This window comes from Podarcis pityusensis (assembly GCF_964106645.2).
Source record: "Podarcis pityusensis genome assembly, chromosome: 10".
Lineage (NCBI taxonomy): Eukaryota > Metazoa > Chordata > Lepidosauria > Squamata > Lacertidae > Podarcis > Podarcis pityusensis.
The window spans coordinates 34,990,658-35,015,622 of record NC_138035.1 but is presented as its reverse complement, the minus strand read 5'-3'; the positions used below and the strand labels follow the sequence as shown (position 1 = coordinate 35,015,622).

Below are 24,965 nucleotides of genomic sequence, written 5' to 3'. Positions count from 1 at the left end.
AAGGGAGTGGGAACAGATCTGCCATGCATGACAGGAGCCCTCTCATGCCACAACAGTCTTAAGGTCGTGGAAGCTGTCACCCATCTACACTGCAGTAACTCTTTGGTCAAGCCTCACAAATATAATGAAACATAAAGCAAATATTGGATACTTCTTTTTAGATAAAACTAGGAAGAAGTCTCCTGTGAGCATGTGCTGGCTCACCTCTAAGTATGTAACAGGAAAAAATGATGGTTCCTTCAGACTATAACCTTTCTTCACTAGTCTACCTGTCTCAGGTACTTGGAGATGGTCCCTTTAATGCTAGACTGCCTTAGCTGTGGTGGGTGTAGAGAAGCCATAACGGCAAAATTTATGGCTCCACTCATCATTAGCAGTTTTGTTCTTGATGTTAGTGGAGGCAGAAATACCTGGCTTAGCTCTTAGTGTTGTGGTGAAAGGAAGATAAATGCAAACAGTAAATTGTTCCTTCAGAAGCAAATCGTGAGTATACTAATGCTTCTTCTTTTGCAAACATCTCTACCAAGACAGCCTCAATATTTTGCCCCGATTTTATTTTCTCCTGTTTTGTTCCCTCAGATCCTCAGGTTGGCCTCTGAGAGCCAATATTCTCCTACTCTCTTACTCAAAATCATTCACATATGGAGCAGAAGCCCCAGGTAAATTACTTTCTTCTTAATGAAACAATGGATCGTGGTATAACTTTACTATACTGCTACTCAGGTGTGTGTGTATATATGTATCTATGTGTATATATATATAAGTCAGCTGCACTTTTAATCTAAAGTTTATGTTGGTTGTTTATAGGGACCATATACACAGGTACAATGATAAGCACACATCTTGTTTATTTAACACAATTTATATACTGGTAAATTGATGATGGTATCCTCTTGACATTTTCATTTTCAAGTTAGCATTAGGGCTGACTTGGAATGGGGCAAGGGGCATGTTCTCTGCAAATGTTTCAGGCCCTGAAATACTCACCTCCACCGGTTGTTGTCCTCCTCCTCCTTTTGACAATTTTTGAGACTCTGAACAGTGAAGAAGAAGAAAAAGGCTGGGAGTTGTAGGAACGTAAGAGAAACATAACAAGGACAATTCTGGAGTTTCACCTGCTTTGGTTCCTACTGTGACCTTATGGAACATTCCTTCAAACTTGTGAAAGGGGCATCTCTACTCCTCACTCCCCAGCTTTTGAACATGAGAAGAGTCTGCTGGATCCTTTTTCTGGATCACTGACTTAGGCCTTACCTGTTGGGAGCTTCATTATAATGTTGTCACTAGTCATTTTGCTAGAGTTAGATATTGCTACATCAGTATTTTTCTGCCTGTTTGTTGCCTTTCCCTCAGGTATTTCCCTTTGCTGGCCAAGCAAATGCCAGGACATCCAGAATATGATGTGTTATCCAATGTGTTTGCTCTGCTTTCGGCCAAAAGCTTGTGTGAGGCAACGGCTGGTGTTGTGATGGACGTGGCTGACAGTCTTCTAAACACTCCTGACTTGGAGCCCGATGACGATATTTGCAGCTTGACAGTGACAGATTGTGTCTTCCAAGAAGTTGATGAAACGACAGAAGGTACGGGTGGTTAGGCGCCCGAATCTATTGCAAGTGAATATTTTCGAAACTGCTTGTTCCATTTTGCTTGTGTGCTAGAAATAGAAACTAATTTGTGAAAGACAATATTCTCAGCAACTACTAGACGGTGCATTGTAGTTATGTTCTGTAGACTTCTTATAGTTTCATTTTTACTGGTTTTTATTGCCTCCCTTAGAAGTACATGTATTAAAGGGTGAGATGTAAATTCATTTGTAAAAACTCATAATAAATAAATGGGTTGTTGGCGGGGCAGAGTGACTTTCATTGAGAGCTGCATTACCAACTTCTCTCATGGTGTGTCTCGTGTTTTTCCTCCCAATGTTCCCAGTATTGTTTCACACAGATTCTCACTGGGTATGTTCTCTGCCCTACCCTCAAAACTAGGTATCACTTGTAATTGATTTCAGTTTGTAGTTTTGGCCTATAACAGTCAACAGTTGAAGAGCCCTCTTATACTAGTAATTTGATCTCCAGATTTAGCTTTCACTTCATCCTTAGAGCAGAAGGTGCAATGGCACCCAATGGCCATTGTACAGGTCAGTCTAGACTAAATGCTGGTTTTTGTGACTTCCAGCGCAGTATTCCGTTCATAGGCCTGTCTGTCAGAAAAGGAATGGAGCAATTCTGTAGCTCACACCCAAAAGGTTCCTTTCCTCTGTTTCTTTCTTAAAGCATTTCTATCCCACCTTTCAGTAATAAAATCACCAAAGTAACTTAACATCACTTAAAGCACTCGGATAGAATAATAAAAGAGCAGTAAAAGAGCAGGGCATAGGGACAGCTGAAAACAGCACTAAAACCATAGAAAAGCATGGGGACATGAAAACTGTATTCACATACAAAAACCATCAGGCAACCACATAAGGGAAGGGAGCTTTACAGCTGAGGTGTTGCAGCCACAGAGCTGGGTTTCCAATGAACAGGAGTTCTGATGGAAAGGGTATATTGTCCCAGAGAAACAGAACCAACAGAAACTCCTAGCACTTGAGATAAAAGATGGGCCTTTATTAAAAGTGTTACATTGTGGTAAAGGACAGTGCACAGGTGTTTGTTTGTTTGTTTCCCCCCCCCAGACACCTGTTTATATCCTGGCTTGAAGGATCTCTGTCAGTTTTCAGCTTGCTTGAGATAACAGATCCACTTCAAGAGCAATGACCAGCAAATATTATTGACTAGTGTGTTTTTGAGCAGCAAACATATACATTTCATGTTGGCTAAATAATTTAAATTAAAGCATTGTTCAGTAACTGGATAGCAAGTTCCCTTGTCTCCTAATTAATCCCTTTAGTAGCAACTTCTACTACATTCAGCGGTTTCCCAGGAAATGTGCTAGTTTCCAAACCAATATTTTCCCACGTTTAGCCATAATGATAGTATTTCTGGGAGCCGTATAGTAATATCTGTTAACAAGCTGCATTTTTAGTTGTCAGACATTTTATTATGGCATATAGGTTATTGTTGGCTGATATAAACTCCTATTTCATCAGGTTAGCCAAGTCAGGAGGCCTTTTCATATAAAATATAATATGAAGATATGGCCAGCTTGCCCGTCTCTTTGATGTCGTTCCATCATCATGTGCAGGCTTGTGGAAATTGCTTCCACTCAGGGACACACAAACACACCACTTGGTGCCACATCCCCTCAGCAGGATCCCTCCATCCTTGGGAGAAGCTCCTGGGTGGGCTGCTGGGAGAAAGGGCAGGGAGGAAAGAGGACTTCCACCTGCCCACTTTAGTGCACTGGAATCTCTGGATTCAACTCACTGCATTTTTTTTATTATTTCTGTTACCTGCTTTGGGTAGTATATGCAGAAAAGTGGGATATAAATTGAAATAACCCCAGAACAATTGTTATACTATTTGTGAGGAATTGGATGATCTTCTTTAGTTTTTCTGCTTGGAGTACTTAACATCTCTGAATGGTAAATAAACTCACTATCTCCCTTGCAGATGTTCCCACCACAGGTGTGAAGCTGATTCTCCCCCATGTGCCTGCAATCCTTCAGTATCTCAGCAAAACTATGTTCAGTGTGGACAAGATGAAGAAGAAAAAGTACAGAGCACAAGTCAGCAAAGAACTAAACATCCTTTCAAAGTAAATAGTTCCTTGGTACTGCTAAGAGTACTGATTTATATAGGGTCCCTTAAATTTTTACTATATATGTATATATATATATATAGGGGGGAGGAGTAAATTTACATACAGTGGTACCTCCGGTTACGAACGGGATCCGTTCTGGACGTCTGGCCGCATCCCAAGGAATTTGCAACCGGAGGACTGCTTCTGTGCATGCGCGCGGTGTGGTTTAGTCCATGCATGCGTGGCGAAACCTGGAAAAATACTTCCGGGTTTGCTGCATTTGCATCCTGAAGTTTATGTATCCAGAGGGATACGTAAGTGGAGGTATGAATGTACTCGCCGCTCACATAAAACCTCAAGGAGGTGCACAAAGTAAAATACCATAAAGCAGTATAAAAATAATCGTTAAAAATGATGGGTTCCTTTTAAAACAGGAAATCAAACAACTGAATAAACTTGTGAACAAAAAATGTTTTCAAGAGAACCACCTGCAAGAGGCTGTCAGGAAGCTTGAGCTTTCAGGGTGGGGCTTTTTGTTGGGAGTTCACTCTGGAAGCTATTGTATGTATTTCAGGCATGGGAGGCCCTGAATCTAAGTTTCTTGGCTCCATGTAACTCATATGCAGCCTCCTCCGGGCATGTCACCATAGCATATGCCTTATAAGGGATCAGACTGTTCTGACTGGATGTCTAGCCCAGTATTGTCCACTCTGATTGGCAGCACCTTGGACAGGAATCTTCTGATCCATTCTGTGCTGGGAATCACAAACTCTTAATTCATATATGTGTCGTTTACCTATACACTGATAGGTATGCAGTATATACCTCTTCTTCAACTTGCAGTTGTCCATATTCATTTGTGTGAAGTCATGTGTGGACCAGAATTTTATTAATGCATTCATGTGCCCTTTTGTAAGCAGAACATCAGCAGCAGTTTACATTAACAGATGATTATATTATAGGCAATTGAATCGTGATGTTGCGGTTATATCGGTGCAAGGCTAACCTCTTGCTTCTGTTGAATATAGAATTAGCAAGTTTATAAAGGACAAGAGTCAGAGCTCCATCCTGATTGGTCTCCTCCTCCCTTTCCTCCACCAGAGTAACATGGTGCAGGTAGGCTTTGTTATTTATGCCTGTGGGAAGTCACATTTCCTTTCAAGTTTGGCTGTTTTTTGGTGAACTTCTAAACTATTTTTCCAGGTTATCATGATCTGCTGCTAACTTGTTTGGGTCACTGTTATTCAATGTGCTCTGCTGTGCCTTTGGGACCCCCCCCCCATATATATATATATATATATATATATATATATATATATATATATATAAAAGAGCAAGTATAATGGAGTGGTTTAAAAAAAAAAGTTTGAAAGTGGGATGTCCCTGGTTCAGATTTCAGTTAACCTATGTTCTCAGTGCAAACCACTTCCCATGTTAGGATGCCAGGCTAATCCTGGGATGAGGAAGCTGTGGGACTCCTGATGTCATTGGGCTCCAACTCCCATCAGCCCCAGCAAGCATGACCAGTGGTCAGGGATGATGGCAATTGTAGTATAGCAACATCTGGAGGGCTACAGGCTAGGCATCACCGTTCTGAAACATAGTTGAGTATAAAACGAACAAACCAGGGTGAGCCTTGGGCTTGCACAGTTCCCTTTCCTTCTCTGTAGCCAGGAGGAGTTTAAAAGCTTCACTTTTGCGTAATCGTTATCCCCCCCCCCCCAATCTAAACCAATAAACTGTAGTTAATATTAGCTGTGGTTTGATTGAAACAAGCCAAGTTGCAGTCATGGTATATGCATTGATTAAGCAAAAGCAGCAAAATGAGCTTCTGAAGTGCTCCTCCTGCCTATGGGGCAGGAAGAGAGGGGAGGGGAAACATGCAAGGACAAGGCTTGTTGTGTCTTGTTCAGGCTTACTGATAAATGTGCTATGCTGTAGTTTAGTCTATATACAGAGCAGGGTTCTTTTTTTCAAGTATTTTGCATTTGGAAATATGTAAGTTGTTTCTTGATTAATATACTTATAACTAAATCTCTCTTGACAATGCTGAACTGGATTGTATTATGTTATTTTTCAGTGTAAGTGAGGAATTCTGTCATGATTGATCTGTTTTTTTTCCAGGATACTGAGATTGACATCCTGGAAACGGTACAAAATCTACTGAAGCATTGCTTGAATCCAGCAAGTTTCCTCAAACCACTGGCAAAATTGTTTTCTGTTGTTCAGAACAAATTGTCTCGTCAGACGCTCTGCATGGTTTTTGAGGTACTGAATACAGTAGTAGCACATTTATAGCATTTTTGTTAGCGATTGCTCAACACTACAGTGGTGCCCCGCAAGACGAATGCCTCGCAAGACGAAAAACTCGCTGGACGAAAGAGTTTTCCGTTTTTTGAGTTGTTCCGCAAGACGAATTTCCCTATGGGCTTGCTTCGCAAGACGAAACGTCTTGCGAGTTCTTGCGAGTTTGTTTCCTTTTTCTTAAAGCTGCTAAGCCGTTAAAAGCCGCTAAGCCGCTAATAGCCGTGCTTCGCAAGACGAAAAAACCGCAAGACGAAGAGACTCGCGGAACGGATTAATTTCGTCTTGCGAGGCACCACTGTATTTTGGTTGTGATGTGAACTTGATCCATAATGATTTCTCTGAGCGTCCATTTCAAGCTATGACCCTGCCATGCTCTTGGGGATGTCATTGGGATCATTGAGGTCTTCCCAGTCCCAAATGCTTCTGCAGTCCCTTGAGAGGCTATCCAATCCCTTTCCCCTGACTGCTTCCTTTTTTCTTAGTGGTTGGGCAATGGACTTTCAAAATGGCCTCCTGAGCCTTCAGGAACTGTGGGAAATGTAGTGGATGGTGATGAGTTCTAAAACTCAAAATGTTATGAGTGGATAATGGAAGAGCTGGTTAGATTCTAGTCAAATACATACAAAGTGTGGTACGCTGGAAAGAAAGAATGGGGCATCTGAATTTTGAATACTGTGGCCACTTCTGGTTGTCCTGGTTTTTTTAAAAGTGAAATGTAGAACTGGAGAATGTTCAGAGAAAAGCGCTGTTAATGTGACAGTAGATGATACATGTGTGAAATAATTCTAGGTTTGTTAAGTTTGCCTTTTTATTATTTTTCCATTTTTTATAGACTTTATCAGATTTGGACAGCAATCTAAAATACATTACAGATACAGTTAAGGTATGTAATGTTTCACCTCATTTACTTCTAAGAAATTTTCTGTCATCATTTTGATTTTTATATCTTTATTAAACCTCTTGCCCTTTGTAGCTGAATGCTTTTGATCCACGTCATCTTGATGATATCAATTTCGACATTCGCTTGTCAGCATTTCAAGACATCACTTCTCATATCAAGGCAATGAAAACAGTGGATGTCGACTACCTTATTCCAGTAATGCATAACTGTTTCTATACAATACAGGTGAGCCCATGCCCACGTGGAAAAGATCTGTCCTTTATGGTAGAGCTCCTGGAAATGTATTCTCTTTTTAAAAAAAAATAAAAATATTTTGATCACTTGGGGAACTGAAAAATACATTTATCTGCATATCTTTCCCCTTATACCATCAATGAGATTAAAAATTCCTGCTTTATTATTTAGTAAAAAAAATTTTAGAATATTCCTTTTGAACCCAGAAGGCACCTCCACGAAAGTTATGCATGTTTGCAAAACAGCCATAAGCTATTTTAGGTGAGCATTATAATTACCTTTTGGATGCTATATGAGGAAATACCTGCAGCAGCATATATCTCAAGAGAGGTAAGAGAGTTAAGGAAGAACCAAAAATAATCTTACATCTAAGATGGCGGCAGCTTTCAGAATCTCTGCTTGTTCCATTGCCTCAGCCTGATGCTCATCGATTCTCCCCACCCTCCTAGAATCTCCCCCCCAAGGGCCACAAATTGGCTTTTTCTGAGGGTCCCCAGGGGCTTAAGAAAATACATTTTGACAGTATTAGGGGACAGCATAGGAAATCCCTGTTTGTGTGGACTTTGGCTGTGTTTTAAAAGATAGTAAGCATGTGGGTTATCATTGCCAGCTCTAAAATGACAAAAAAAGTCTTTTACTTCACAGAAAAATATGACTATGTGATTGATTCATAGTGAGCTTCGTAACAATTTTATGGTACTTTTTACATATGGCTTGCAGATATTTAAAGCTTTACAACTGCTCTGAGTTGTTGTCGGGGGAGCTGGTTTATGTTTTATCAATTATTATATTCACGCGTATTTCTGAGTCTTTTTTAATCTACGGTTTCAGGGTCATCTCTTGTAATCTCAGCTGCCATAATCTTTTTCTTTCTTTAGTTAGGAGAGATGTCTCTAAGTGACAGTGCCATCCTCTGTCTGAATGCTATTATCAACCTGTTTGCTGAAATCAGTCATGCAGAAGAGGAATACAAGGAAATCATTCAGCACACTCTTCTAGAAGCTTTGAGAAAAGGGCTGAAGAACAAGACTGAGGTAAAAAGCTGGTTGTTATTTTTAATTATATGCTGTTTAATGCCAAAATAGGCTTCTTGGTGATTTATAGAATATAAAACCCAGTTATATAACACGATTGAAGTATTCCATAATTCCATTTCCCATGAAACAACTCCATTAAAACGCAACAATTAAAACAAGAAACTCTGGTCAAGAGATCAAGGGAATGCCTGTGTGGACAGGTGCATCTTCAGCACATGTTGGGATGCCTCTCATATTTCAGCAGAGAGTGTGTTCCATTGGTGAAAAAGCCCACCTCCACATCACCACAAGCCGATAATCATCAAGCCGACTGTTGTCTGACTGCTGTTACATTTCAGGAGGAAACATTACTGTGAAAGAGAATTGTACAAGTGATGCCCTATTCTAGTATTTTGAAATGAGACAGGGCCGTGGGCAGGCTTCTCATTGAACAAAGCACCCAATGTGGCTAATGATAAGATGCAAATATTTTAAAAAGCATAAACAAAATGCTTCTGTATTGTTTCTATAATTCTACCTTCATTCCTTCCTTGCTCAGTGTGTTTACTCCAGCCCAACATGTTGACGAGTCCAAAATATGGCAAATAAGCTAAATTCTAGGGGAGGGGTTGATACAATGGTGTGGCGAGGATGTGGGGCCACGTGAGATGTCTTGCCATGTGCTACCACCACACTTCCCTGACATTTTCATTCAAATAACAGCAGGAGTAGTTCAGGTACCAATGTAAATATGTAGAGCCCCTGATGTAAACAAAAATCTGTTTAGGAATGTTTAATATGTATGGATGTCAGTCTGGTCCCAAAGGGAGAAAGTTTCAAAAGTATAATTCTGGTTTTTGTGTGTGTTCTTGCATGGTTGTTACTGCTCAGTGTATTTCTAAAAAAGAAATAATCAAATGGCTGCATTAAAAAAAACACACCAAGCCACACATTTTCACATTTCCCCTGGTATTTTGTTACTTGCTGCTTTCAGAGCATTCAGCAGGATTACACATCATTGCTCTCCAGCTTGATTCGAGCATTTTCAAACCACCCAGAGTTTCAGGACTTGGTCCAGCTGACGGACATTCATGATCCAGAGATGGACTTCTTTGAAAATATGAAGCATATTCAGGTATAATGCAATCTTGTTCTTGCCACTGGACAATAGTTGTAGGGTAGTGGAAAGATGGTAGATACTTCATCTGCTTCTGTGAATGTAAATCTTTGCAAGTGCTGCCTCGTTTTTCAGTCGCAAATCGTTGATCGTTGTGAGAATAAGAAGTCTCTGCGTGTGTGTTTTGATTTAATGGCTATAATGTCATTTACACTATTTTAGCTCATTCTAAGCTTTGCTGTTAATGTCACATTTAAAAGGCAGCAGCTAGAATTGTATGCATTTAATCAGAATGTATTTTCTCTTATTCAGTGTCTGTTTGAGAAATAGACAGAAGTGTGTTGTAGTAAGATGCTCATCCAAAAAGGTGTCATTTCTCCCCCTCTCGGCTGTTAAGAGCTGGTGAAACTTTTGATAGATTATGACACCCAAACCTCCTAGGTCTACTGAATTAAATATGGGCCCTCACTCAGTGAAAACTTTTGTATCTCTCTTAGATCCACAGAAGGGCACGCGCCTTGAAGAAATTGGCTAAGCAACTAGCTGAAGGCAAAATCACACTCTGTTCCAAATCTCTTCAGAATTACATTATGCCTTACGCAACTACTACTATCTTTGATGAGAAAATGCTTAAGGTGAACTTTTAGCATACAATGATGGGAACTACTTTTATTTCATAGCCCTTAGTGGCATATTTCTGTAAGTGCAACAGGATGATTTCCCTTTTCATGAGGAGAAAATAAAGAGTGTTGGGATTTGAGTTGAGATTTTTTAAAATGAAGTACCTCCCCTGCATGGTACTTATTTGAAATGTTTGTTAAGGCTCTTATTTCGAGCTGCCCTTTTAAAGAAGGAACAGTGCATAACAATTTGTGGGAACTAAACTTTGCAGAGTTCTTCTTTGTCTGATATCTTCATAATTTAGTTATTTATACATGTACATGTATTTATACATACATACATACATACATACATATCCTGCAGTTCCTCCAAATAGGTCAGTGAGGGAGGCCTACATAGTTCTCTGTACCCCTTCTCCTCATTTGGAAGAATTATTTATACAGCAACCCTGTGAAGTACCTTAGGCTGAAAAGAATGTGACTTCCTCAAGGGCACCTGGTGAGCTTTATGGCTGAGTGAGGACCTGAACCAAAAGCTCCCTACTTTTGGTCAAACGGTACCAGGGACAGATAATTGGTGCCTTCAAGATGTTGCTGTACTACAACTTCCATCAACCTGACCATTGGTCATTCTAGCTAGGGCTGATGGGAGTTGTAGTCTCAACATTTGAAGGACACCACAACGGCTATCACTGCTCTAACCACTACACGACACACCTCACAACTTCTGAATTTAATAATGAGGGGGAAAGCTTCAGATAGGTCTCTGAATATTGCAAAGCATGTTGCTTCCTTTGGGTATTTTAACGTGAAAGTGTTGGGATAGGTTTTCTTTCGCCATGATTTTAAGGGAGTGTTGGGGATGTGGAAGGAAGCTTCTTCTAGCCTGCATGGGCTTCATTAGTCTAGGCAAGGCTTTTGTGCTGCTTGAAATTGGGAAGACCCTAAGGGTTGTTTTCTCTTCCTCAGTATGAAAATATGGTAACTGCTTCGGTTGAAATGGTAGGAGCTGTTTGCAGACATCTTTCTTGGTCAGCGTACCTCTATCACTTGAAACATTTCATACACGTCTTGCAGACTGGACAGATCAATCAAAAACTGGGCGTCAGGTACTGTAAATGTCGGTTTTAAGGTTTATCCTGTAATCCTGTGTGCACTTACCAAGCAGCATAGTGGGACTTGCTTCTGAGCAACCTTGCAGGGGTTTGCAATGCCAGTCACTCCATACTGATAGCATTAATAAGAAAATTGACACACAAGGATAGTATCTCTGTGGACTGTTTTAGAGCTGTCGTTTTAACCAAGCTGATGACTGTGTTAATGGGAGCATTGAACTTCAGTCTGCGTGAAAAGAGAGCTTTATGTTCCAAGCACTTTTAATTCACTTTGGCCAGATATCAAAGAACTACTTTAGGAATGCTCTTGTCCAAAGTGATTTTTGCTTGCGTTCTTTGAACGCTAGATTCCACTCCTCCCCCAGTGCTATACTGCACTTTGCTTTTTGAGTGTACCCTCTGTTTTAAAGATTTGCCATGCAGCCTAGGGAGCACCTGTTCAAGAAACTCAAGCCCAGTGCCCCCATAAGTATTCACTTGAGCAGTTCTTTTAGTCCAGTCCTTTTACAAATAGAAAAGTTGTACGTTTTTTGGATTTTAGCACCTTTTATTTCTCTCCCCCGCCCCTTAATCTGTTTGACAGTGTGCTAGTCATGGTGCTGGAGGCTTTTCACTTTGACTACGAAACTCTTGAAAAGCAGCTTGAGATGATTCAAAAGGAAGGTAAGGTTCTGATTCCTGCATCTGGTGGAGTGGGCTCCAGCTCCTGTAAGGTTATGCTTCTCACGATAAATGTTGGTAGGCTTTAAAGTGCTGTGACTTTTTGCTACAACCTGTTAACGCTGCACCCTCTTTAGCATCTAATGCATTGTAACTCTGATCGCTGCTGACCTAGACGGCTATGTTCTACCGCCAGCGCTGGAGGCCGTAATACTTCTGAAGGCCAGTTGCTGGAGACTGTGGGAAGAAAGAGTGCTGCTGTGCTCAACGTCCTGCTTGTGCACTTCTTATAGGCATCTGGTCGGCCACTGTGAGAACAGGCTGCTGGACCAGATGGGCCACTGGCCTGATTCTGCAGGCTCTTCTTATGTTCTGATATAATAATAAATAAACTTGCATGACCATTATTACCGTATTTTTCGTTCCATAGGACGCTCCGTCCCATAGGACGCACCTACTTTTTGGGGGGGGAAATAAAGGAAAAAAAATTTTCCTTTATTTCCCCCCCCAAAACCAGGTCGGGGAACAGTGGGATGGCGGCGCTGCGCCTCCCCGTTGTCCCCCGAGCTTGTGGGGCTGGCCGATGTCTGCCCGGCGTGAGGGGCGCTCTGCTTCAGGGCGCCCCACGCGCCGGGCGGCAGGCTGCAGACACCTGCGCGAAGCACGGGGCGTCCTCCGGAGGGCGCCCCGTGCTCCGCGCTGCAGGCTGCCGCCCGCAAGCCTTGCGCTCCCGGGGGAAGTCCCCCGGGGGCGCAAGGCTAGCCGACACCTGTGCGAAGCACGGGGCGTCCTCCGGAGGGCGCCCCGTGCTCCGCGCTTGCAGACACCTGCACGAAGCACGGGGCGTCCTCCGGAGGGCGCCCCGTGCTCCGCGCTGCAGGCTGCCGCCCGCAAGCATTGCGCTCCCGGGGGGAGATCCCCCGGGTGCGCAAGGCTTGCGGACACCTGCGCGAAGCACGGGACGTCCTCCGAGGGCGCCCCCTGCTCCGCGCTGCAGGCTGCCGCCCGCAAGCCTTGCGCTCCCGGGGGGAGATCCCTCGGGTGCGCAAGGCTTGCCGACACCTGCGCGAAGCACGGGGCGTCCTCTGGAGGGCGCCCCGTGCTCCGTGCTGCAGGCTGCCGCCCGCAAGCATTGCGCTCCCGGGGGGAGATCCCCCGGGTGCGCAAGGCTTGCGGACACCTGCGCGAAGCACGGGACGTCCTCCGAGGGCGCCCCCTGCTCCGCGCTGCAGGCTGCCGCCCGCAAGCATTGCGCTCCCGGGGGGAGATCCCCCGGGTGCGCAAGGCTTGCGGACACCTGCGCGAAGCACGGGACGTCCTCCGAGGGCGCCCCGTGCTCCGCGCTGCAGGCTGCCGCCCGCAAGCATTGCGCTCCCGGGGGGAGATCCCCCGGGTGCGCAAGGCTTGCCGACACCTGCGCAAAGCACAGGGCGTCCTCCGGAGGGCGCCCCGTGCTCCGCGCTGCAGGCTGCCGCCCACAAGCCTTGCGCTCCCGGGGGGAGATCCCCCGGGTGCGCAAGGCTTGCGGACACCTGCGCGAAGCACGGGACGTCCTCCGAGGGCGCCCCGTGCTCCGCGCTGCAGGCTGCCGCCCGCAAGCCTTGCGCTACCGGGGGAGATCCCCCGGGTGCGCAAGGCTTGCGGACACCTGCGCGAAGCACGGGACGTCCTCCGAGGGCGCCCCGTGCTCCGCGCTGCAGGCTGCCGCCCGCAAGCCTTGCGCTCCCGGGGGAGATCCCCCGGGTGCGCAAGGCTTGCGGACACCTGCGCGAAGCACGGGACGTCCTCCGAGGGCGCCCCGTGCTCCGCGCTGCAGGCTGCTGCCCGCAAGCCTTGAGTGCCCAGGGGAACTCCCCCCGGGTGCGCAAGGCTTGCAGATAGCTTCCTGGAGCCTGAAGAGCGAGAGGTGTCGGTGCGCACCGACGCCTCTCGCTCTCCAGGCTTTAGCGAAAGCCTGCATTCGCTCCATAGGACGCACACACATTTCCCCTTCATTTTTGGAGGGGAAAAAGTGCGTCCTATGGAGCGAAAAATACGGTACTCTTTGAATGTAAAACACAGGGCCTGTTGTTTCATTATGCATTTTAAAATCTCTGCTTTCTCTTTCAAAAAGTTAATTATTGGGTTTCTAGTTCAGAATATCTACGTAATGCCCCAGTCTTAAACCTATGTGGAGTTATAAATAAAGCAGGGCCAGGCCTGCTTATTTCCCATCTCTGCTCTGTACTAATAAGGAATCCTTCTCTGAGTGTGAATCACATTCACGAGGCACATAATTCTGGCTAACAGTTGGGGAGAGTGGGAATGGAATGGAGGATCCTAGAAGAGGGGTGTGGCCTGCTAAAATCTTAAACAGGAGCGCTCTAGATTTTGTCCGTCTTGTTCCAACAAAGGACTTGATCGACAAGCATCAAAGCCTTTTTTCCTCTTGATTATGCTAGCAGATGCAGAAGCCTTGGACACTGAAATGGAAGTGGAGAATGAAACAATGGAAGTGGAACTTAGTGATGGAGAAGAAGACCAAGAAACCACCAAGGACCTTTCTAAAGATGCCAGTGAACAAACAGAGCCTGTTTCATCTTTGTCTGCTCCATCCACTAATGAAGAAGACAAAAAAACCCAGATCGCTCTGAAACCAATTTCCTTCCTGCCTAAGGATAAGGAAGAGTTGAAATGCTTGATAAATCATATACAAGAAACAGTACAGGGAAACATCTTGCCCAAATTGCACAAATGTCTCATTGCAAAGGTACATTTCTGAGTTTCAGGTTTTATTTTTAAATAGTCTTTAGTACATCTTGATTCTGGGAGCTAAACTAGATGAATTGTCATTCAGCAAAATAGCAAGTGGCTTTTAAATTGTGTGAATGGTCCTCACGTGGGTGACCAGTCCGGGTTAGGACTGAGGTGGGCGGCATTAACATTTTGTCCCCTCCACCTCCTATTAGCATTAAAAGAAAAGCTCCCATTTATGCCAGTTGTGGCCCTTGGTACCAAAGAGATGCTCTGAATACCCCTTTAAGTATACCAAATGAACCTCACTTTCTCCTCATAACAACCTTGTGAGGTAGGCTGGACAGAGTTTCGGCTCCAGTGTTGTATTCTCTCCGGGTGTAGATGTAAGATCACTGTCTTTAACACCTGGCAGTTGGAAATGCTATTGAGTAACTTTGGAGATGCCGGGATGCGGGTGGTGCTGTGGGTTAAACCACATAGCCTAGGACTTGCCGATCGGAAGCTCGGCGGTTCGAATCCCCGCAGCGGGGTGAGCTCCCATTGCTCGGTCCCTGCTCCTGCCAACCTAGCAGTTCGAAAGCACGCCAAAGTGCAAGTAGATAAATAGGTACCGCTCTGGTGGGAAGGTAAACGGCGTTTCCGTGCGCTGCTCTGGTTTGCCAGAAGCGGCTTAGTCATGCTGGCCACATGACCCGGAAGCTGTACGCCGGCTCCCTCGGCCAATAAAGCGAGATGAGCGCCGCAACCCCAGAGTCGTCCACGACTGAACCTAATGGTCAGGGGTCCCTTTACCGTTACCTTTAACTTTGGAGATGATGTGTTTCTGTGCCCTGCAGGTCAAAAGAGATGAAGAGCACAAGCTTGTGAAATCTAAGGTTGTGAATGATGAAGAAGTTGTTCGGGTTCCACTTGCTTTTGCGATGGTCAAGCTGATGCAGACTCTTCCCCAAGATGTCATGGAAGAGAATTTGCCAAGGTATGTACAGTCTTTTCAAGTGCATATTAAGTTCCATATGGTGAAAATCACCTAGGGATATATATAGACATATAGATAGCGCATATGGGGGGGGGATGCATACTTGCATATATAGGATAAATATTGTACAAACCTGTTGGAGTGATAATTGAAGCTTGTGTTTGGTTCTCTTCTGTTTTGCTGCTTTGTTGGCTCCAGCATCCTCCTGAAAGTCTGCTCCCTTCTGAGGAACAGAGCACAGGAAATACGGGATATTGCACGCAACACCCTGATGAAAATAATGGAGGCTTTGGGGGCACAGTATCTGCAATATGTCTTAAAAGAGATGCAGTCAACCCTCGTCCATGGTTACCAGGTATAGTGCTGGCTTTTTTTCTTCTGCCTTCCTATTAGATAGGAGGAGGAGGCGCTTATGGGCAGAGGACATTATAGCTCCTTAGCCCTGCTCCTTGAACTCACAGTCTGCAGTGGGCTCTCTTGCCTAATTGATAGCAACACCAAGCAAGCAGAAAGCAGAATCAGTTGAGAAGTTGGGTCCAAGCTCAGGCAGTTGGAAGAAATGCTGGATTGTATCGAAGATTAATTTAGTAGGTAACAGTTGCGGGTGGGGACTGCTGAAAGCACTATAGCAATCTTCTAAATACCATTCCAGTTGTGTACGTGTGCCATTCTTTTATTAGTTATCCTTTTAATTAACAAACACAGAGTCACTTGATTTCTTTTGCTCATGTAGGTCCACGTGTTGACTTTCACAGTCCACCTCTTGCTGAAGAGCCTCGCCAGCAATCGACTTAAAGTGGGAGACTTGGATCCCTGCGTAGAACTTATGACCGAAGTAAGTTCTTTGAAAGCGACGTTTGCTGCGTGCGGAAAATGCCAAGCGTAAAAGGAGCTCATTTCAGAGATGTCACTGCAATCGGGAGCTTACACCTCCAGTTCCTGTAATACCTGGATGGAGAGAAGGTGGTGGTTGGTTGGGTGATACCAAACCGTTGCCTTCATGAAGGAGCCCAAGTAATACTAGGTCCTCTTCCTTCTTGACTAGTTGCACATTTTATCAGATCTTTTGTTTCTTAAAGGGAACACTCTTATGCCTAGTCAGATCATGGGTCCATCAGTTCAATATTGTCTGCACTGACAGCTCCCCAAGGTTTCAACCAGGGAACTCTCCTAGCCCTATCTGTCAATGCTGGGGGTTGGACCTGAGACCTTCTGGGTGCAAAGCAGATGCTGTAGGAACTGAGCTCATCCCTCGCCCCTAAAGATGAACGTGTTGGACCTTTCGTTGTTCATGTCTGAAAAGGTGGATGCAAAATTATAACTGCTGCTCTACTGCTACTTACTGCTAACACTTTCCTCCGTGTCTTCTGAAAAGATTTTCAACCACGAACTGTTTGGGGAAGTTGCAGAGGAGAAAGAGGTGAAAGGCATAGTTTCCAAAGTCATGGAGGCTCGCAGAAGCAAGAGCTATGATTCTTATGAAATCCTTGGCAAGTACATAGGGAAGGACCAAGTGACTAAGCTCATTCTTCCATTGAAAGAGGTAAGATATATTTTCTCTCTCCAAAAGACAAATTTGACAGTGGCATGATAAACTACTAAAATATGGAAGAATAATGGGAGGACAGACTGTGACACAATGAAACATTTTTATGGGATCATGCTACCGATATAGAAACAGATGTGTTATTTTAGCATGGTATATAGACTTTGCAAACATAATGAGGTGTCTTTCCGAAATCAACAGCATATGGTCTAAGAAGGATCTGTAACACCAGGGTTTCCGTTTTAAGGTGGCTTTTCTAATGTCCACTTGCAGATTTTAGAGAATACTACAAGCCTAAAGATGTCTCGGAAGGTACATGAAACTTTACGCCGCATCGTTTCTGGATTGATAATGAACACAGCAATGAGTGCAGAAACCATCCTTCTACTCAGCCATGGACTGATTAGTGAAAATCTACCACTGTTAACAGAGAAAGCAAAGTGAGTTTGTAGAAAGTTAATTCAAATCCAGTTGTCTTTTCTTCTGCTTGCTAGGATGATCAAATTGGCCACTTCTGAAAATGTATTTACTCACAGAAGTATGTTGGACCCATTTTTCCAGGATTGTTCCTCTGTCACAAAGACTACTACTTGCAAGCCATATGTTGTGAAGTAGTGTCATTAAAGTCCCAGGCTTGCCTAATAATAATAATAATAATAATAATAATTTATTATTTATACCCCGCCCATCTGGCTGGGCTTCCCCAGCCACTCTGGGCGGCATCCAAAATAATATTAAAATACTGTGATACATCAAATATTAAAAGCTTCCCTAAACAGGGCTGCCTTCAGATGTCTTCTAAAAGTCTGGTAGTTGTTGTTCTCTTTGACATCTGGTGGGAGGGCGTTCCACAGGGCGGGTGCCACCACCAAGAAGGCCCTCTGCCTGGTTCCCTGTAACTTGGCTTCTCGCAGTGAGGGAACCGCCAGAAGGCCCTTGGTGCTGGACCTCAGTGTCCGGGTAGAACGATGGGGGTGGAGACGCTCCTTCAGATATACTGGCCTTGATTTTCAGTCACTCATGAAGTTTTGATTCAATGTAGTTTTGAACCAATGGATCCAAGTTACAAGAAAGGAGATTCTTTGCAGGAGGTTGGACTGTAGATGACCCTTGGGAGACTCTTGCAACTCTTCAATTCTAAGATTCTCCTCTTGGCTCAGTGTGATGTCTGTTCTCGGCCCAGATGAATTAAGGCCTTAATTCTAGCTGAAAAGTTTGTTTTGTTTTCAGAACCAAAGCTCCTGCTCCTCCAGATCCTCGTTTGCAACCAAAGAGCTGCCTCTTGCTTCCACCAGCTCCAGTTCGAGGAGGGCAGAAGGCACCTGTGAGCAGCAAGACAAACATGCACATTCTGGTTGAATCAGGGCTACGGGTATGTAAGAGGGGCCCTGTGTGCTTAAAAATGAAATCAAAACCTATTTCTTTATGCTTCAGTGCAGGAATATTTTGGGGGGGAAACATAGCTGTGCTCTAGTCAATTTAATACTTCTTGTTTCCTTCATCTGATTGGGGTGGGGAGTATAGAATATACTCCTCTGACCACTCTAGCCATGCCCAACATCACTTCATAAGGGATGGCAGTAATGCTCATCTTGCCCTCATCTCCAGCTTGTGAAAAGTTTGAGGCAGTGGGTCAATTCAGACATAATGTTCCTTTTTGTCCAACTGTGGTTGGGAGGATTAGGACCATTTTTGCTGTGCTCACATGTTTCTTCCAACCCTTGCACGTTCTAACTTCATTCTTTATTATCGGTTTAGTGACAAACCACACTTCACCATTACATCGAAACTGGGTAAACTATAACTTGCAAAAACTTTAGTTTGCCAGTGCAGGTGTTTGCTGTTAAACAGGAACACAGGGCACAGAGGAAGGTTGGGGAGAGGAGTGAGGATGAATGCACTGGCTTATTTCATGTTGTAGAAAAATGTGGTTATGGAGATTTACTGCTTTATAGCGCACTTTCCCCATTGGGACTGTAGGGAGATTTTCTTAGGTAGGCATGGAGCCATGAATGAGCAGCATAGAGTTGACATTGAGGGGTGGTGAGAATCTTTTTCTCCATCCATTTGCCCAGTGCCTCTGATCCTTCATGTGTTTCTCAGGTCTTCATTTAAAAGCTGTATTTCCAAGATATCACTGAAATTGCATAGCATATCAGTTATCTTCTGAAGCCGTTAGCTGCTAACAACCCGAGGTTGCCCTTGATATATGCTGTAAGCTGCCCAGAGGGGCTGGGAAAACCCAGTTGGATGGGTGGGGTATAAATATTATTATTATTAGTCTTCTTTTAAACAATTTGGTTTTTCAGATCTATTACCCCTTTTAATTTATGCATTTAATCCCAAGCACTTATTTCCTATTACAGCTACTGCACATGAGTCTGAAGAGGTCCAAAATAAATTCCTCAGATGATCACACTTTAGAAATGTTGGATCCTTTCGTTCAGCTGCTTGTCGACTGCCTTCAGTCCACAGATGTTAAGGTAGGATTTTGAACTCAGTGCAATAGCTCTAACCTCTGCAATGCTGGCAGATGGCAAAGTTCAGCCTGGACCAAAATTCTTAATTCATTCTGTCACTAAGATCGATAAAGGAACTGGAGGAAATTCTAACTTTCACATACTGATTGCTTAGAATCCAGTCAAGATCATTGAGACTTATTTTCCCGGTTTCTTAACTGACATCAAACCATGTTTCTGCAGTGCAGGTGTAATAGGGAACTCTGGTTTAATACGAACCAGAGTTCCCTATTACACCTGGACTGCAGAAATATCGTTTAATACAAACCAGAGTCTTTGCACCAAAGCAGAAGCATAATAGGAGGTGAGTGAAGGAGTAGCACTTGACATTGACACTTACTTCTGACTCTTGAAAGACTGTCCACATCAATGTGAATTGCCACTCAAGCGTGGATTGTGCTGAGGGCTTTGGGAAAAGTGGCATCTCTCACGTGATCAAAAAGCTCAAGAATTCCAGTTTCAAGGGATTTGTGGCCGGTACAAAACATTTCTATAGACCCACCTAGCTTTTTTTATTAATTCATTTGTTCTCTTCGCAGGTGATCACTGGCTCTCTCCAGTCCCTTCTGTGGGTCTTAAAGTTCCCATTGCCGGCAGTAGACAAGAATATAGAGCAGCTAATCGAGCGGCTTTTCGTTCTGCTGAAAGACTTTGCCAAGCCAGGAGCTGCTAAAGGCCAGAATTTTCATTTGGTTGTAAATTGTTTCAAAGTAAGTTATAACTGGTAGAACAGCTCAGTGTTGATCTTGCAGAGTGCTTTTCTTCCAGACTCATGTGCCTTTGTGACATGGATGATTGGTGTGATAGAAAACGGACTTCAGACACCTTTAGATCTGCAAATCGTTTTGAAAAAATTGTGTTCACAGAACTTTTTTTTTATAAAAAAAAGCTTTTATCTATGCAGTGATCCTCAGAAGCTGGGAACTGCGCAGCTCCCTAATTAGAATATCCAAGGGGACCGTAGGTGGAGATGATCCATTCTCTGTAATGGTCTGACCCACACATTGTGTAGAAGTTCCATTGCTATGCAGATTCTGAGATTTCAAAATCACACTGCACAGACACTTATCCTTGGTAACAAAATGAGACGGCCATGTAGCATTTTGTCACCACCCATATTTTCAGTAAAAACAAAGGTTTACAAAACTTGCAGATCACTTAATTCTAAGGTCCCAAAGTAGTTTAATAGCATCATGCCATTGTAAAACAATCAGGTAAAACCATGTCGGTAAAACAAGTACATTGCTGCAATAAATAAAAGTTTGTGGTGAAATGGTTAAAAAGTCTTAACATTCCCTCCCCCATAAAGTGGTTCTCACCAATCTGACCTCTAAGTAGGGGAACAGTGAGCCTAGAGCCTTGTCTACAGATTTTACGGCACAGCCCTATGAGGTTCCATTGTTTTTTAATGGGGCTTGTTCCCTAGTAAATGTTTTGGATTGCAACCCGAATGGGTAGGGAGGTGATGATCACACAACACCTGTAGAGAGCGCCCTACAAACTCTCAGGGGACTCTGAATCTTGTAGAACATTCTGTAATGGTCATGTTCATAAGGCTAAATTTTAATTACAGTGTGTAACTCTGCTTGTGAGGAATGCAAAGAGTCACATAACAGAGAAACAACTACAAGTGTTGCTTGGATATGCTGAAGAAGATATCTACGATTCATTACGACAGGCCACTGCCTTTGGCCTCTTAAAGGTATCACTTGCACTGTAACAAGTTGTCTTTTAAGAATCATTTGTTGAAATGGAGATGGAAGTCTCAAATCTTTTTCCGAGTGTATAAAGCTGGTAGTTTTGTTTTGGGCAAAATTGTTTTGGGCAGATGTGTAGAAAGCTGATCAAAAACAATGAAAAAACATGAGTTTCAAATTGTATTTAACACAATGCAGAACACAATCATGACTCAGTCATACGTTTTTCTCTTTTCAAACAGGCGATTGTATCCAGAAAACTGGTAGTTCCCGAAATTGATGGTGTTATGCAGAAGGTTGCAAACTTCGCCATCACAGGGCAAAATGAGCAAGTTCGAATCCAGTGCAGACAGGTTTGTAGAAGTTAAAGGGGGGGGGGAGGCGTGCTCATGCCCTTTTATCCTAGCAACTGTTTTTCGTCAGCTCCCATTTTATCACTTATTTTATAGCTGGCAACAGCACAAATTTGGTATTTTTGAGTTTTAACCAGTTGTTTATTGTTTTCTTCCACCCACTCCCTCAGATTTACCTGAAATATATTCTCGATTATCCACTTGGTAAGAAGCTGAAAACCAACCTTGAGTACATCTTTGCCCAACTCAAGTAAGTGCACAGAGATTATTGTTTATTTTCTCAATAAAGGAAAAAAATAGAAACTACAAGGCTGGGCTTTCCCCTCTGGTCAGAATGGGGACCCTCAACACAGTGTTCGCAGTAATAGAGCCATGCAGGGCCAAGACATTAGGATAAAACCTCAGTAGAGTATTGGAAGCAAATTATATCCTCTGTACACTGCACATGTTCACTCATTGGTTATGAAGTTTTGTTCTATGTTCCTGTTGACATTTCTTTTTCTTTGTATATGAGCACAGGAAGCTGTGTTTTATCCAATCCAGACTCTTTACCTAGCTATGTGCTGTGTATTCTGACTGACAGTGACTCCCCAGGGTCTCAGGTGGAGATCTTTCACAAGAAAAGTTGTGATGGGGGAAGAAAGTGGTTTGTCACATATAACATCTCAGATTCCAGTGATGACCATCATATGTATTTAACTTCCTGTTCGCATTCAGCTATTAAAGAAAAGACACATCAACATTCTTCAAGGCCAGGTGTTTGCAAAAGCAAGGTGTAATATGAAAATATATGCTATGCTGTGTGCTTTTCTTAAATACCACTCCTAAGTCCCAAGAGATGCAAAGGAACTTAACTTCTGATTAAACATGTGTAGGATTGTGCTATTAGTGTGCCAAAAATCATTGCAAGTCTTGAGGACACTGACCATACTGTTCTGTTGTTGCCCTAGTTATGAATATGAGACAGGGAGAGAATCTGCTTTGGAAATGATTGCTTACCTCTTTGAAATGTTCCCCCAGGTAATGTATAACTGCATCACAAACTTCCCACCTTTACCGTATTTCAGCTTGAACCCTAGAAGATGGCATTTCATATAAGACATTAAGGTTGGATGGGAAGTATTCCCATTGAATTTGGCAGGATTTACTTTTGAGAAAACATGTATAGGATATGGGGCGCTGCTCACATACATTTTCCTGAGCGTGTTGCCTTTTCAGAGTATGCTGGCATTGCTGAGGACAAATACGGCCTGCATGGATTGAATTTCATGTTCGTTTTTCTTTCTTTGTCACATTTGTAACTGCCCTTCTTACGAAGGGTTTGAGGAAGCATACATGCTGCTCCTCCACTTTAACTATCACAACAACCCTGTGATGATGTAGATTAGGCTGAGGATTCAGGCCTGGATGGATGTACTTGGGAGATGCCTGAGCCTTGTGCCCATGTGGTCCACCCTCATATTGCCCCTCTCCTCTTTGCTGCACTGTGTTTCTGAGTCAAGGAACTGCCGTTTCCCAATTTGTCCAACTTGGGAAATGAAACAAGACCTAAAACCATGGTTTGAAGTTTCACAGTTTGGAATTAGCAGGAAACTGCGATTAATCAACCCAGGAAGACCTTCAGTCACAGGGCAGCAAGGGGGTGGAGCTCATGAGCCCCAAGGCTTGTACATACCTTGACTTCAGAAGCTGAGGGACACCTGGACTGTCCACGGACTAGGCCAGAGTCACCCAATGAGCTTCATGGCTGAATGGGAATATTATTTGCAGTCTCCCTTCCCCCTCTCCCCACTTTCCCAACCTGCATTTCAGCTCAGTATTCATATAAACAAAAACTGTACACTACCCTCAACACATGTCTAGACAAGCAGCTAGCCCTAGCACAGAACCAGGAGCAGGTCTGATTGCTTTGACAGGGTGGTGTGGTGGTTGGATACCAGCATTTTTCATGTAGTCTAGAGATTGCCAACAAACAAGCTTACTGACTTCCCCTTTCTTCTTTTCTTCAGGGTTTACTGCACCAATTTTGTGGGCTTTTCTTTGTCCCACTATGTATGATGATTGTAAATGACGATTCGGCAAAGTGTAAAAAGATGTCAGCTCTGGCAGTCAAAGGTCTCCTCAGTAAGATTAGCCCTGGAAACCGAGACCTGATGTTTTCCCTGCTCACCTCGTGGTTCAAGAGTGACAAGGTACCGCTTACAGCAGTAGTTTGACTACTGTCCTGTACAGAAGTTTTTGCTAGATGAATGAAAACGAGAGAATGTCAAGAGGTGAATCCTTTGGAGGAGAGATTGTGTTCTGTTAACCTTCCTTTGCTGGTGGAAGAATAGCACTGTAATTTATAGAGCCTTCATAACTGGGCCAATTTCTTGTGGGGTTCAAGAATTATGGCTGGCTGTGTGGTTGAGAAGGCAGTTGTGCCCACTATCTTGGGAAATCTCTTCTGCAGAGATCCTAACTCCCTTCCTTCCTTCCATCCACAAAAATCTCCACTAATATGATGTTGCTCCTTCCTGACAGCGTGTGCACAAGAGGCTAGCTGCTCATGCCTGTGGAACATTTGTTGAAGCTGAAGGAATCGAATTTGAAAAAAGGCTTGGGACCATTCTCCCAATTATCGAGAAAGAAATACATCCTTCAGATTTTAAAGATGTAAGTCATTAATTGAGGCTGTTCCTGGTAGGCTGCCAGTTTGTAGAGTGAAAGTAAATCTTCGGCCCCATAAGTATATTGATGGTCTCTCTATCCTTTCCCCACCTACCCAGTGGTGCAGTGAAATAAACTTTTAAGATTCTTTCAAATCATTTTTATAACTAAAACCATTATATGTGAAAAACCTATACATTTTCATATCCTGATTTTCATAACAAGATTGATATACCAATAAATGTTTCAACTTCAAAACAAGGAGAAAAAACATTAACACTTGAATAACAAGGTGTCTTTGCAGTATTTTACAAATTCATTTTATTTTGACTATTCCACCACTAGGTGGTATTCAAGATTTGCTTTGTAGTGGCTTTGGTTACACAAATAAAAAACAAAAATAGTTCCAACTCAGAGCAGGCCCATTGGAATTAATGGACCTAACTTAGTACTGCTTATTAATTTCACTGGGTCTGCCCTTAGTAAAACACAGTTGAATATCACAGTCTATTTCAATGTTGTAAAATTAGGCAGTTGACTGTTTGCAAAGTCAAAAAGAGCAAGTGTTGTTTGGTTGCGTTTTATATTTAGCCACAATTATTTAAATTGAAGCCTCTTCACTGTTTGTACACTGATGGCTTTTCAGAGTGTCATTCTTTCACTGTCCATTTTTGAAGGTTGCAGAAGAGACTGAAGAAAAGGCTGCCGACAGACTGCTGTTCAGCTTCCTAACTTTGATCAGCAAACTAATCAAGGAATGCAATATTATTGAACTAAATAAACACAATGAGATTCTGAGCAACATTTGGGGTTAGTAGTTCTGTCATATTATATTGCT

At 43.3% G+C, this 24,965-nt stretch overlaps 1 protein-coding gene across 2 annotated transcripts in view; it reads left to right on the top strand.

Annotated features, from left to right (window-relative positions):
• The window catches only part of UTP20 (UTP20 small subunit processome component), a 61,463-nt gene that overhangs the window by 31,310 nt on the left and 5,188 nt on the right, over window positions 1–24,965 (top strand). The window contains exons 29-56 of one of the 2 annotated variants that reach the window (XM_080971987.1): window positions 580–659; window positions 1,354–1,580; window positions 3,552–3,696; window positions 4,710–4,797; window positions 5,806–5,949; window positions 6,821–6,871; window positions 6,962–7,114; window positions 8,002–8,157; window positions 9,134–9,274; window positions 9,754–9,891; window positions 10,846–10,985; window positions 11,575–11,654; window positions 14,096–14,400; window positions 15,224–15,363; window positions 15,562–15,718; window positions 16,097–16,198; window positions 16,739–16,906; window positions 17,183–17,349; window positions 18,140–18,281; window positions 19,276–19,392; window positions 19,968–20,138; window positions 21,002–21,130; window positions 21,368–21,478; window positions 21,649–21,728; window positions 22,429–22,498; window positions 23,488–23,670; window positions 24,002–24,133; window positions 24,805–24,937. In XM_080971987.1, coding sequence (XP_080828113.1) covers window positions 580–659; window positions 1,354–1,580; window positions 3,552–3,696; window positions 4,710–4,797; window positions 5,806–5,949; window positions 6,821–6,871; window positions 6,962–7,114; window positions 8,002–8,157; window positions 9,134–9,274; window positions 9,754–9,891; window positions 10,846–10,985; window positions 11,575–11,654; window positions 14,096–14,400; window positions 15,224–15,363; window positions 15,562–15,718; window positions 16,097–16,198; window positions 16,739–16,906; window positions 17,183–17,349; window positions 18,140–18,281; window positions 19,276–19,392; window positions 19,968–20,138; window positions 21,002–21,130; window positions 21,368–21,478; window positions 21,649–21,728; window positions 22,429–22,498; window positions 23,488–23,670; window positions 24,002–24,133; window positions 24,805–24,937 — 3,850 coding nt within the window. Of the gene's footprint in view, window positions 1–579; window positions 660–1,353; window positions 1,581–3,551; window positions 3,697–4,709; window positions 4,798–5,805; window positions 5,950–6,820; window positions 6,872–6,961; window positions 7,115–8,001; window positions 8,158–9,133; window positions 9,275–9,753; window positions 9,892–10,845; window positions 10,986–11,574; window positions 11,655–14,092; window positions 14,401–15,223; window positions 15,364–15,561; window positions 15,719–16,096; window positions 16,199–16,738; window positions 16,907–17,182; window positions 17,350–18,139; window positions 18,282–19,275; window positions 19,393–19,967; window positions 20,139–21,001; window positions 21,131–21,367; window positions 21,479–21,648; window positions 21,729–22,428; window positions 22,499–23,487; window positions 23,671–24,001; window positions 24,134–24,804; window positions 24,938–24,965 lie in introns of both variants that reach the window. The other variant, XM_080971986.1, reaches the window with a different exon arrangement.